The 13,497-nt window shown below is 39.9% G+C and overlaps 1 protein-coding gene across 1 annotated transcript in view; it reads right to left on the bottom strand.

Annotated features, from left to right (window-relative positions):
* Positions 1-3,162: 3,162 nt before the first annotated feature.
* The window catches only part of TTLL5 (tubulin tyrosine ligase like 5), a 128,106-nt gene continuing 117,771 nt past the window's right edge, over positions 3,163-13,497 (bottom strand). Inside the window, exon 34 of the mRNA XM_057376020.1 lies at positions 3,163-9,870. Within this exon, the coding sequence (XP_057232003.1) occupies positions 9,830-9,870 (41 nt within the window). The 3' untranslated portion in view covers positions 3,163-9,829. The remainder of the gene's footprint in view (positions 9,871-13,497) is intronic.

Below are 13,497 nucleotides of genomic sequence, written 5' to 3'. Positions count from 1 at the left end.
AATTCCAGCATACTTGGTCTCTTCAACAAAGATCAATGGTTAGAAGGAGTGAAAAAAAAAACTATTCTGCAGTGCCGTAAGACAGATCCTACACAGATGATCAAACAACCATCTGTACAGTGCCTGTTTCTCAGTGGCAAACTATTATAGCACATAAAAGGCCTAGACCTATAGTTTTTGAGGCTGTAGTGCAGTGTAGAGCTCTGAGAGGAACACTGCTTCAGTGAGTACAGAACATAAACTTACACCTCAGCAAAGAAAAGTCTTTGCAGACTAAATGAGTCTGTGTTGCCAGGACTTTGAATTCCATGGTCTCTAGCTATTTCACTGCACTTACATAAAGCACATCCCTGTTACTACTGTATGAACTGGGATATGCAGCTTGATGTTTCACCTTTCCGTAACTGACATCACTCAGAAAGATGGACCGTGTCCAAAAGTAATAAAAGACAAACATACCTGTCCACTCCTCTGGCAAAATCATAGCTCTGTTCTGCTGGGTCCTGTGATGTCTTATGTCTCTGTTGTAGCTACCAAATTTTCGTTTCTCAGTCCACAGATCCTTTTCTTATCTTTCTGTGCTGCTCTGAAGTTTTCCTTACCAGTAACTAGAGTCTCCTCATCAGAGCAAATACACAGGASATCCGGCTCAGATTATTTTGTAAGTGCAATCACTACAGCCATCCCGGGAAAAGGATCCAGTGCAATGACTTAGACGCCAGATGTCTTCAGTATGATCTCAGGTCCAATGCAGGGCAAATTCCATGTCACAGAGTGACCAGAATGCAGCTCTAGGGCCAGCTCCATTATGCAGAAAAGGTTTCTTGCCCACTACAAGTGTTTCTAGTGACCTACAAAAGATCATCTCTGTAATACTGGCTTGTCTTCTCTAATAGGTGATTGAAAGGCAATGAAATCAACAATGAAAATACAGTTGTCAATACATATGGAGTCAACAATGTGGCATCTACACACTTGGAAAACTACTACTTTGTGGTCTTATTGGCTGCCTATAACCTACATTAATGGTGGTTTAGAGTAACAGCAGGAATTTGGAAATAGTGCAAGGATGAAAATATGCCTTCTAGTTCTTTAAAAATAATGTCTATTAATTTTAACATTCAAAATCATTAGAAAATATTGGTCAAAACCTGTATAAAATTACTAYGTTTAGTAAAAGAACACCTGGACTTTCAGATCTCTGCTTTACCAGTATTTTTGTTTGCATACAGGGAATTAATTTAAAACCTGGTTAGCTTTTGATATAGTTCCAGAGTGACAGATGGAAACAACCAAGTTCAGTGTCTCTTGTCCTCCCTTGAAGAGAGGCTTCAGAGACAAATGCAAGATCCTTTATCATGTAACAACACAGCAGAGACAAGACAGTTTACTCATTATGAAATAGATTGTCTTAGAAATGAATTCTGGTTTATCAACAAGAAATACRACAAATGAAAACTGTTAATTAATGGCTGGCATTTTCTAAATGACAGTAATGCATTTGAGATGCCACTTATGCCCATAATTCCAGAAAGAATATGGTACAGCACTTTGGTTGTCACAGTGTGTTTCCAGGAAATACCTATTTCCAAGATCACAGATATAGTTACTTGGCTGCTTTATAACACACTTATACAGGGCTAGGTTGCTTAGAAAGATGCAGAGGCATTCAACCAAGCTACTGGGCCCTTTTCCAGTACTGGCCTATGATTTAATGGAAAATACACTTAGTTAAAAGGACCTTTCTATCTAGTACAGAATAAGAGTTTCTTTATAGCTGTGGTTTATGGTAAATCATCCTCCTCCCCCCTATTACTGGCTTCCCACATCCTGCAAACTTAGTGAACAGCTTTCAGGCAGAAACTCTCTTCCCTATGGTTTATGCTGGTACTATTAACTTAAACTAAGAAATACCAAGCAGTACCTTCTAAAGACAATGACTTAGTTCTCCCCCTTTCAGGAGGTAGTGATCTTAGTGTGGGCTAATATTCTATGTCTCTCATTCCACTTAGTTGACTAGGCAAGATCATAGAATCATAGAATGGTTTGGGTTGGAATGGACCATAAAGATCAGATCATTCCAATACCCTACCATGGACAGGGACACCTTCCTTTAGACCATGCTGCTCAGAGCTCCACCCAGCCTGGCCTTGAACATCTCCATCTGTTCGTGCCCCAGCCTATGTTGATACTGGGAGTTKCCCTGACCCAGGTGCAGCACCTTGTACTTGACCTTGTTAAACCTCATGAGATTCTCATGGCCCCACTTCTTGAGCTGTTCCAGGTCCCTCTGCATAGCATCCCATTCTTCAAGTGTGACAGAAAAAAAGGAAGAAGATACCTCAGTGCTGTCCACAGTGGCCAATACAAGAAATAATTAACATGTAGGCATTAGGTGTGTTACAGAAAGCAAAGCTGACTTCCTTTATCTGGTCTTCCAACACAACCATTTCTCAATAGCTGTTTAGACATTCACTCATCAGACACAGAAATCAGCATGAGACATTATCATAATATATCATGGCCAGTGCATGTACATCACTTGATGAAAGAAACCATCTGGGTCATATAAAACCAGATTTCCTGACATGTTTCAGGAAGGATTTCTTTTTTCTCCTGAAGTTATTATCCTCTTCAGGAAGCAGACAAAACAAAGATTTGCTGTGCAGTCAGGGACAAATCTTACAGGATTTGTGCAATGCATGTAGTGTAATGACTGGGGAATGTCTTGGTAACCATGTTCTTGTCCTTTCTTGAAACAAAAAACGTGGCCTTTTGAAGTGCTGAAACCCTCTTGCAGGTTGACTAGATACTTGGGAGAAATCCACTGTTTTCAAGGATTTGTAAGAAACTCCACTTGTGGGGGAAAGCAGTAGCAGACAGTCTGACTCATAACATGAGTCTCTGAAAGACATCCAGTTTGCAACAAGCTGCTTTGCATGACACAATTTGACATCTGCCCCCTCAAAGGAGACTTGCTAAAAAATCTCTATATATGCTTCAGGATCTGAAGAGCTCATTTAGATACTACCATCCTGAGCATCCTATAATGCTTATCTGAAGAACTGGAAAAAACAGAGCAAAYAATGCGAAACAAAAAAGCAGATAGCAATAAAATCTCAGGAAAGTGTGATGTGGTAGCAGTTACAATGTGCTGAACACACATTTTAAATTGCCTTCATTTTTATGAATTTTACCTGCCTTCAGCAAAAGCCATCATTCAAAAGACCTGGGCCACAATTTGGCAGAAGGAGCCACCAATCTTTATTCCTAGATAATTTTCAAAAGGAAATTTTACCACACATATGGAGACATGAGTTTTGTAGGTCTGTGGAAAAAAAAATCCAGGCTGATATCACAGACAAAATGTATTCCACATTGAATTTCTGGAAATAGAAATAGTGGAGAAAACACTTTCAGGAAGGAAGACAACCCCAGTTTAAATGGGGGAAGCATCATGCAACTGGAAGCATGAGTAATGTAAGTAGTGGCATCAATGGGATGCCTACAACTTCCCAGTAAATTCACAGCTCTCCATCTGCATYTTGAAGAATGGTGTATTAAGACATGTTAGGTGCATTAAATATATTATATTAAAGATCTCTGACACAGTCTAACTTTTCAGATCATACAAATAAGGCAAAACCACATGAAAGCCGTGGGCTAAATCCTATACAATAATTACTGGAAACAGTGTGGAAAAAATCCTTTGTCATTATTCTTCCCCAGACTCAGAAAAGAAAAGTTTAATAGTAGAGTGATGGAGTGATGAGAGTGAAACATTTTGACTTGTCAGTACAGAAACTTTTCAGAGATTCCCTCCTGCCTTTGGACATGATAATTCTCAAGATACAGCGATCAGCTAAATAACCAAAAAATATTTTAGGGGGAGATTTTCTTACTTTGGAACATGACTACACAGAGTACTGTAACTAGTCTCCTCTTTGTGTTGGAGAAGGAGACTACATTCTACCATTGCAATAACTATGGTGAAACAGGATTTTCTAAAATCCTCTTGCAGGGGCACCAAATTGAACTAATGTTCTGGGGTTGTCTYCCGTTGCACATCCCAGTGCAGCAGAAGGCAAGAGGCCAAATACAGTGTTGAAATTGCTTTTAGAGATAACAGCACCTCTTTCASCTGCCCCACACAAACAATAAAAAACTTCATTAATAAAAGACTCATTTTTAACAGCCCCGRAATTCTTAACAACTGCATCAAATTTGGTCTTTTTAAGGTCAATGTGATTTGTTTGTCTGATAGGTCAGATAAAGAAGCCACTTCTTTTCAAAGAATGTAAGACTTCTCAAGCTCACTGTGTGTGCTGTAGGCGTGGACTTGTAGAGAAGAGGCCCTGTTAAGTATAGTGTTTTCCCTTGGGAACCTCTATGACTCACTGAATACCACTGGCAAAGGCTTCATACCAGGGTCTCCACAGTGATCAGTGATTCTTTCCTTTTAATTCAAAACAGCAGTGGAAACTCCTTTTCAATGAGGGCAAATGAAATCCTTTTCTGGTAAGGTAAAAGACAGAGCAGACTCCTCAGGGCAAACTTGGTGTCATTTGTCACCTTCAGTTCAGTGAAATTGTCCTCTTGCTTTACAACTGCAAAGGAAAACTCAGGATCCAACAATTTTGAGATCAGTCTGCATTTCCTAACTACTCATCTCTAAGTCAGCACGGAAACTTCATTCGCTGGAAAAGGACAGCAGTGTTCTAAAGTGGGAGGGAACCAGTTACCAGGTTCATTAAGACATGCTGTGATTGTGCAAATTCACCTTGAAGGTGCTCTKGACTTGAGCTCTTTGGAAGACAAAGATGGCAAGAAGTGAAATGTGTATGAATAAGRTAACTTAAAAGCTTCAGTTAGTGGAAAGTTTTTCTCCATCTTTATGCAGTTAAGCATTTACAAGGATCATATTATTGATGACTTCTATCGAGAAACCTACTTTCCCCCAAAATCACAATTTGTCCAGAGGTGGATCTTAGTACCCTTAATGTTCTTTTGAAAGTTCCATCATTCTGAAAGCCTCTGCAGTATATAGCGCTCACCCAGGTGGAAGTGTAGACAAGTTTCATGTGACAACGGGGCAYATAGCCTCTTTTCTTATGAAAACTCAACACCACAGGATGAATTCGAGGGTGGAACATACCACTGTCATGAAAGTAGCTTTGTCTTGGCTGTCCTAGTCAACACTGTCAAAACACCCATACAAAGTCAGAATACAAGACCATCTAGCCCAGCTCTTGTTGGACAGAGGTCAACAGCCCGTGCCTGACAGACAAATTAAAAATGGGGAAAGCCCATTGTGAGAATTCCCCAGAATACTCACTTGGAAAGTCTTAGAAACTTCTTGGATTTCAGTTTTAATATTTAATATGCCCTAACAGATTACTTTTTCATGCATTTGTCTACTTGTCTTTTCAAACCACATGCTCTTTTTTGTAWCCACATCTTGTCACAAGAAATTCCATAGGTCAAGTACTGTGAAAAAAAGTAGCCATCTCCCCCCACTTTATTTTTTCCTTTGAAGCTTATATCTGTTAGTTTCATTTTATGTTTCTACTTTTAGTGGCATGATTGTGAACAACCACTCCTTTTGCAACTTCTCTTTTACACGCCTCCTTGCCCATGTCTTTTCTAATTAATCACTTTCTGCATGAAGAGAACTATGAATGTTAAGCTGTTGGTATAAGCAATCTCAGTTCTGTAAAGCTAAATAGGGTTCTTCTGATGTTTGGTGTAAACAAGGATGTCTCAGCTCTAGAAACACRAGGTTCTAGAAGGAAAAAAAGTTAAGTCCCGGAGTTAAGTAAAGCTCAGAAACTTCTTTTGGAAGAGACTTATGACAGATCCACTGGAATAATRCATTCAGATAGGAAATAATTTGAAGAGGGTCTATCAAAAAATACCAAAACCAAAAAAATACAACTATTTATACACCAGCAAATAACCCATTCAGATTCAAACAGTGAACCCAGGATCATCAGCAAATGTAGGACTGACAGAGGAAAAAAGTCCTTGGCAGTGCTATCATGTAAACCTTAAAAAATAAAACAGGAGCCAGAGTACTTTTGTTCCCAGCAAATGATCCAAAATTACTGGAACTGTTGTATTAGCACAAGGTTCATTGCCTGAGAGAATGCAAGCTGAGAATACAAGTGTGTTCTGGAAAGTCATCTGTGCATCAATGAGCTCCTCAGGCAAAGAAGAATGATCTAGCAGTGCCAGCCATTCAACTCCCTGCATATGGAGAGTATCTGTATTCTCTTATCTGTATCTCTTATAAGGAAAAGGCGCAGCACTGAGATTCCTACCAGTAAACAAAGGTCTTGATACCACAGCCTCCTTCCACAACATGGAACTAATCTGTCAGCCTTCTAGGCATCATAGTGAGGAGTATTTCCAACAAATCATGATTGTCCAAAAACATACCTAGTCTTGAGAATAGAAATTTCAGTACATCTTGTTTGCACCCAAGACAAAGTGCTTTGTCTATGGTCACAACACGATCTTCCACTGATGGGCACTCACATGCCTTTTAAGGCTGTTTTAAAGGCCAAGATAAAACTTGCTAAAAGGAAACTTAATAGTTCATGTATTGAGCACAAATGAGTTCTTCTGGAAAGGGGAGAATCTAATACCCCTCTTCTTAATTTTTGTGTTGTTGTATGCTCATCATCTAAAACATGGCACAAAATGCTGTATGAACTCCRCATTACCTCAGCCTCTGGGACTCTGATGTGCATATTACTCCTTTTGAGACTAACAAGCCTGATTYTCTGTCACTAGAGCAGGTTCCATAATTTAGAAGTGATGCAAACATCACAGAAGAGGGGGATCCCTTGATTACATTATTCATTGTCACCACTGGAATGGATGCTGAATCATTGTTGGGGCTTTCTATGGGTAATTTTCTTGCAGTGAAGAATGACACTTTTGATGGAACAATTGATGAATACAAGGAAGTAAATGTCCTAAAAGCAGAGAAAAATAAACCCCATCTGAGGAACACATATATAATTGTACTCCCCTTGTGCAACTATTATATATCCAAAACCATTTGTGATTCTAGTTCCCTCCCTTGTAGGAGATTAACACTGCCTGTAAAATGCCTTCTCTCCCAAGATGGGTGGGAAAAAGTTCTATGCTTCCCCACTGAATCTCTTAACTGAAGCACTGAGAGGCTTATGGAAATGGATAGACATGGAGGTTCAGAGCTGMAAAAAAATACACACGTTATCTTCCAATACCCACAATGCACAAAGACATACGGACTCCGGGCTGAAGAATACAAGGGGATGGAAGAAATAAGAGGCTGGAATCACAGAATTTTTTCCTGATCCTCTATTGCACATGTCCCCACTGTAGCAGCATTTGTGTTCAGAGATGGGATCAGCAGATGCTCAAGGCAAAGGAATACTGCTATGTCCTTTGATGCTCTGGCTGTCCTAACACATCCTGAGAATAAAGAGGGTATTCCAAGTCTAGGTGTTTGGCTTCAGGTAAAGGACCAGTCTTGATATCCCAAGGCTGATTTTCTAAAATTTGTCAGAAACAGAAAAAAATTTTCCTGGGCAAAAGGATGCAAGTCTTCACTGCTCCTGACACTGACAAAATTCATCCTTTCAAAATGAGGGTCTTAGACTGCACTATGCATTTTCCTGAATATTTAAAAAAAATTACAGACAGGCTATTTAACATACTGCTACTAAGTCATCACAGTCACAGATGTGGGGGTTGGCTACATCTAACATGCAATGAAAAGTTCAGAAAAAAATGGCTATAACCAAGTTAAAATCATCATCCCAAAATGTGTGGGTGCGAGACTAGCAAAGCTGACAAAACAATTCACCAGTGTTCATAATAAGCCAGCACTAATTGATAATTTTCTTGACAAAGATGTAAGAATGTTGCTTCTGACAATGATTCTTATAAGACAATCACCTTTCCTGAGCTAAGTAAATCTCTAGCCTCCAAACCTCTCTACAGTTTTAAGTCGTGGCTTGTGATAACCTGAACAAACAAACTCCAAAACAAAAAGAGAGATTAGAATTCCACAAAGATGTATATCCTACAGCTACTCAATCCTGACTTAAAACCCAGTGGAATAAGGATAACGCAGATACTTAGGGAGGAAGAAAGGAATGGAATTGTTATTTACTGAAGCRAAGTCTTACATCAAAGAAGGCACTCCAGTTGAGCTGGAGGCGAGAGCCAATAGCACACACAGCAGAGAAGGCTGTGAGAAGACACACCTAAGGTCCTGAAACCCATGGTGCTGAGGATGCGCACAAGTCTGAAGTAACAACTTCTGCAACTAAACTTTCACTAATCATGAGCCAACAAAAATGTGAAGAAAGTGAACATGATCATGACTRTCTAACGGAAACGAAAGATAAGCCCATGAAGGGAACAGCTCTGTCAGAGACCTGCATTGTAGACCAGTGAAGTATTCAACATGTGAGTATAACAGACATAGAAAAATGCATATTCTCCTATGAATTCATGCCTGAAGCAAGCGATGGTGAAACTAATAAGGTATGAACATAATCAYTTATCTTCTCACAGTTTATCTGGTCTTGAGTGACAGAAAATATGCAGAATCCACRAGTAAACACGAACTCAATCATTTGAAGAGGAAACACCTTCCCCCTCTGATACAGTTTCTTCTGTAGGCCCTTTGGGCTGATCCTTATCTATTTATTTACACATTAGAATGATCTCTTAACACTGACTACAAAAACTAGAAATGACAGGGGAATGTGGAGTAAGAAAAGAGATCAAACAGGATGTTTAATCCAAACTCTGAAGACTCTGATACAAGCCACACAAGATTTTTTACCTTTGAGAGTTATCAGTAATATCCCTTGCTGTTGGACAAGGCAGAAGTTGCAAAATACTGAGTTTTCCTTTTACCTGGCACCAACAAAGAGGCAGAGCTGAAGCCGCTTCCTGTTCATTTTAAGGATGGATGGATCTTCTCTCCAATACATTTTCCAGCTGCTGACATTGTTTTCTAACACAAGCAAACAAATTTCCATAACACTATGCAAATTTTAACTGGAGTGCTTCACCRAGACAATTGCAACTGATAAGAGCCACCTGGGCCTTAGGGTTCAAGCTTGGGTCTGAAAACATCAGCCAATTAAAAAAGTTTATAAAGCCTAAACAAACAGAAATCGAAATACAAAATAAGCCACACAGAACGCAAACATCCAACATAAAGACAGATTTAAAATCCTGTTCAGTTGACCAACAGCATTTTGGGTGTGTGAATAAACAACTGAAATTACAACCAAAACAAACAAATGAAATCACTTTATTCAAACTGATCATTTCTATGACTCTGTGCCAAAATTCAAGATGGCAACCAACACAGACCTCTCGAGTCGTATGTTCTAATATTTTTCTCCGATGATGGTTGCCATGTGATGAAAGCATGAAATCTTGGCTGTTACCAGTCTAGAACAGACTGAAATCGCTGAGCAAATGAGACTTTATGTTCAAACCTGGACTTTAGGAAGAACAGCTGGAGGAAAGATCTCTTGTCTTACAGAAAGATCTCACAGTTAGTGATCAGGAAGAAATGGATGAAGGGACCCAAAGACTCAGCAGCAGAAGCTCTCAAAAGCATTCATTCACCTTAGCTTGCGGGTGCATCACCACAATCTGCTTTCACAGATGTTTAGGTACCCTCTTCAGGGGGTTGTCCTCTCACCAAGGCTTCCTCTTCTCTCTTTTTTGGCTGATACGGGAATGTGGTGGTGTGAAGTCACTGCTGCTTTTTCCTTTGTCCTATACATGAAGCAATGCCCTGGATTCCTCACCTGGTGTTCTGTGTTAGTCCTTCTCTGCGAGCAGAAGCTGGGAAAAAAACACAGGCTTTTTACTCAAAGATTTTGAGCAATCATGGAGGACTGTTTTGTGGGAAAAACTGCTGCACTGCTCTGCAAATCTCAGCTATCACCAGAAACCTGGGTGTCCCTACCACATAACCTCTCTGCCATAATAGACAAGATCCCAGATCAGTGTAACCAAAACCTTAGTAGGCTACTGTGTGAAAAAATACTCTTGGTATTCCTCTCAAGCACCAGAACACCTTCTTCACTCTTTGCTTCTGACTCACATGACTAATGTCTTCACATGTACCCGCCTCTAAATCCCTCTCCCAAATCAGTATGCTTTATCTTTTTCTTTGGATCTTTTACTCATTTTCTTGCACGGGAAATCTACRTGTCCCATAGACTCTACGGGAGTCTACTTCCCCACTCCAACACATGCTGAGGATGTTGGTACAGGAGAGATAGGGGTGTGAATAGGTTGATCCTTAAAGAAACAAAGTGGGAATAAGGAATTTTTTTTTCTCATTATACAGTTGACTTCTATATACTGCAGCACTTTCCTATTTAGGCAYGTTATGGGAAAATGTCAATGCTATCTTCACTTCTTTTACTTAAACATCCTTAGACAGCCCTTTAAAAAAAAACCAAAACAAATCACTTAGAAATGTACCAAATTTATTTTGGACAGTTTACATTTTACAGCTAATTTAGTAGGTAAAGCTTGTCCTGTGTATTTGGCACATCAGCTTGCTCCTAAACATGAGTGACATTTGTTGAGAGCTGTTTATTAAAAATATTGCTATATTTAAAAAAAATACACTTTACTTGAAAGTCCAGCATAGASCCAAACATCACAGAGCACAGAGGATCAGGAAATATGTTTAGAAAGTGGAATTGCYAACTATGTGACTGCACAGAAAGTTTGGAAACTGAATTAGGAACCAAACTGTTGAGCATGTGCATCAAGATAGGATACCAGTCCAGAAACTTATCCCTTGGCAATATGCTGAAATTRAGGAAACAAAGGCATAAGAGAGAGGCAGACAACTTCAACCTCATTTTCCTGTTTTGAAGATGTCTGAGCCTTCCTATTCCTACAGAACTGCATAGAACAGTTTGTCTTTTCTCACAAAGTGAATTAAAATCTCTTTCCTTGAGTTCTTGTATGATTACCTTGAGGACTCAGCACAGAGAAGGGCATTACTATGTCTGCAAGTAAATATGTAAATTTCCAACAAGRAGCAGCTCATTGCCAATTCAGTAATTTCTTAAATGTTAATCTATATAATTCTACGAAGTTTTATAATTTAAAAATTATACTGGTAAGCATTCCACCTCCTTGTAGTTGACTAGACTGAGGTTCTGGTTGAGTAAAGTGAATAGAAAAGAAGCTCATTCCTGACAGCAGCCAACATTAAGGGTTGATTCTCTCCAGTGGTAAGAAGTCACTGCAGTGAATCACCACACCACAACAGAGTGAGCCTCCTTTATTCTCTGCCTGCCAGGAGGTGTCAAAATATCTGCCCATATGTCTGTCCACATATTTACACACTATTATGTCATCCATGACTGCACCTCAAAAACTCAGAACAGTCACACAGTGGGAAGAAAAGGATTACCTCCATTTTATGGATATGATTCTGAGTCACAAGAAAATCAGAGGACTTGTGTGAAGTCATTTAAGAGGTATCTGCACACTAAAATTCAGTGCCATATAGACTTTCCCAGCACAGATGTACACAGCCTTGGTCACAAACCAGCACCTAATCTACTGTGTTTCCAAGCTGCAGGAATAAGAGAAGAGCACAAGGCTAGATAACAGTACTGGGTCGGGGACCTATGCTAATATTTTTTAGTGCCAGTTTGGACTGTTTCATCATGTCCGCAGAAAGTCTGTGGGAGAACTGAGCAGCATACTGAAGTCTCCTGAATCTAGTGCTGAAAACAGAAACTTATTTTCTCCCTGAAAATCTAGGATTATCCTAGAAATTCAGATTTTTTTTTATCCCAGAGGGATTTTCTAACCCCAGAATGATGCCCAGCATTCTCTTGATAATAGATAGTGCACCTAAGAAAGGCAATAAATGAATGGGTTTATTTATATCCATGGGTGACTGACACTAGCAAGCCAGGACAGCTGACAACAGAAATCCAGCCTCCCCCTCCACCCCCCCATATTTTGGGCACAATTTCAACCTGACTTGCTGGAAAGCAAGCGAAAACAGCAGTTCTAAGACATGAAARTTTTCTTAGGGGGTGGAGAGGTGAGAGAGGTGTGGGGAGGTGTGGATGTCTGTGTGTGGGGAGTGTGATGTGTGTCTCACAAACAGTTCAACTGCATTCCAGAGAAGTCTTCCTGCATGAACAAAGCAGCGAGCAGACTCACAGACAAGCAAAGAAACACCAGTGGAAGTCAGCATGAGCCTTCCTGCTCCCCATGCTGAACACRCTGTGCCACACACTCATCCTGATCACTAATGCCCTTCTGTACTTGATGGCCCTCTTTCTGATTTCTTTTATTCATCTCTCCACTCCCTGGTTCATTGTGGCTCTCTCTTCTGTGGTTCTTCYCCACATGTAATTTCATAACCTCAGACACTCCTTTTACCTATTCACATACGTTGTGGCTTCTATTTTTAGTCTCAAAAAAAAAAAATGCCAGATTAAAACAAAACCCAATTTGGATGGGCAAAGTCATCCCCTCTATACATAGCTTAATGCTGAYGGACCAGATGTGAGACAGAAGCAGCCAAAATATTATATAACCTCTCCCCGGTCTTTGCACACCTAAACTTGAATGGCATTTTCAACACAGGCAGTTCACTATCACCACACTACTGAGAACAAGMAATGCTCAGCCTCCAGTCAGGCAAAAATGCCAACTCCCTGAAATCATTACTTGCAACAGGGAAGCCAATTTCTAAAGACTGTTCTTTCCTTCTGCTTTCTCAGGAAAAGTCTTGAGACTCTTTTCAGTGCCATGAGAACAGRAGCAACAGGAAAAAGGTCCTTCCTTTCATAAAAGAAAGGCAAAAGGTTGAGTGAAGATGTGAGAGGCAGATTCCTCTCAGAAGGAATAAACTTCACATCACTAGAAGTGAACGCTGACCCTCAGCTCTATCTGAGAGGCAAGGGCTGAGTTGGATATTATCTTCACATCATTTGAGAAGGGCCTGGAATGCTGCTTCTGGCAGTGCTTTACACTCTGCTGAGACTTAATGAGACTCMCACTCTTCTCAGAAATGGATAAACTCAAACAGAGTCATGTCCTATTGGTAACTTGTATCTGTTTTAAAGGTACTGGTTAGAATATTTGCCAATTTTAAGTCATAAGGTAATGAATGGTTCCCTGCCCCTTCAAARAGTACTAAGACATAGGGTAAAAAGAAAAGTTCTTCACCCTTCTCCCTTCCCTTCAGGCCCATCTGGTACTACAGGCTTGTGTGTCATTATCTGGGACTGATTCAACAACTAAAGCAAGGAGAGAAATTAMTTTTCCCCCCTTCCTGTTTGCTCTCATTAAAAAACTGTGGAAGTCAGTAGGGGGTAGGAGAGAAATTATCCAGGACGTTTTTGTGATGCATAAAAAAACAATGGCTTTAGGAAGATAACAATAAGAACAAATGCGCAACTAAATATTCTCCATTGT

The sequence above is a fragment of the Malurus melanocephalus genome, unplaced genomic scaffold (genome assembly GCF_030028575.1).
Source record: "Malurus melanocephalus ecotype Western Australia unplaced genomic scaffold, MMel_1.1 scaffold_0, whole genome shotgun sequence".
NCBI lineage: Eukaryota > Metazoa > Chordata > Aves > Passeriformes > Maluridae > Malurus > Malurus melanocephalus.
Note: the sequence above shows the minus strand (reverse complement) of the source record. Positions and strands in the feature narration are given on the sequence as shown.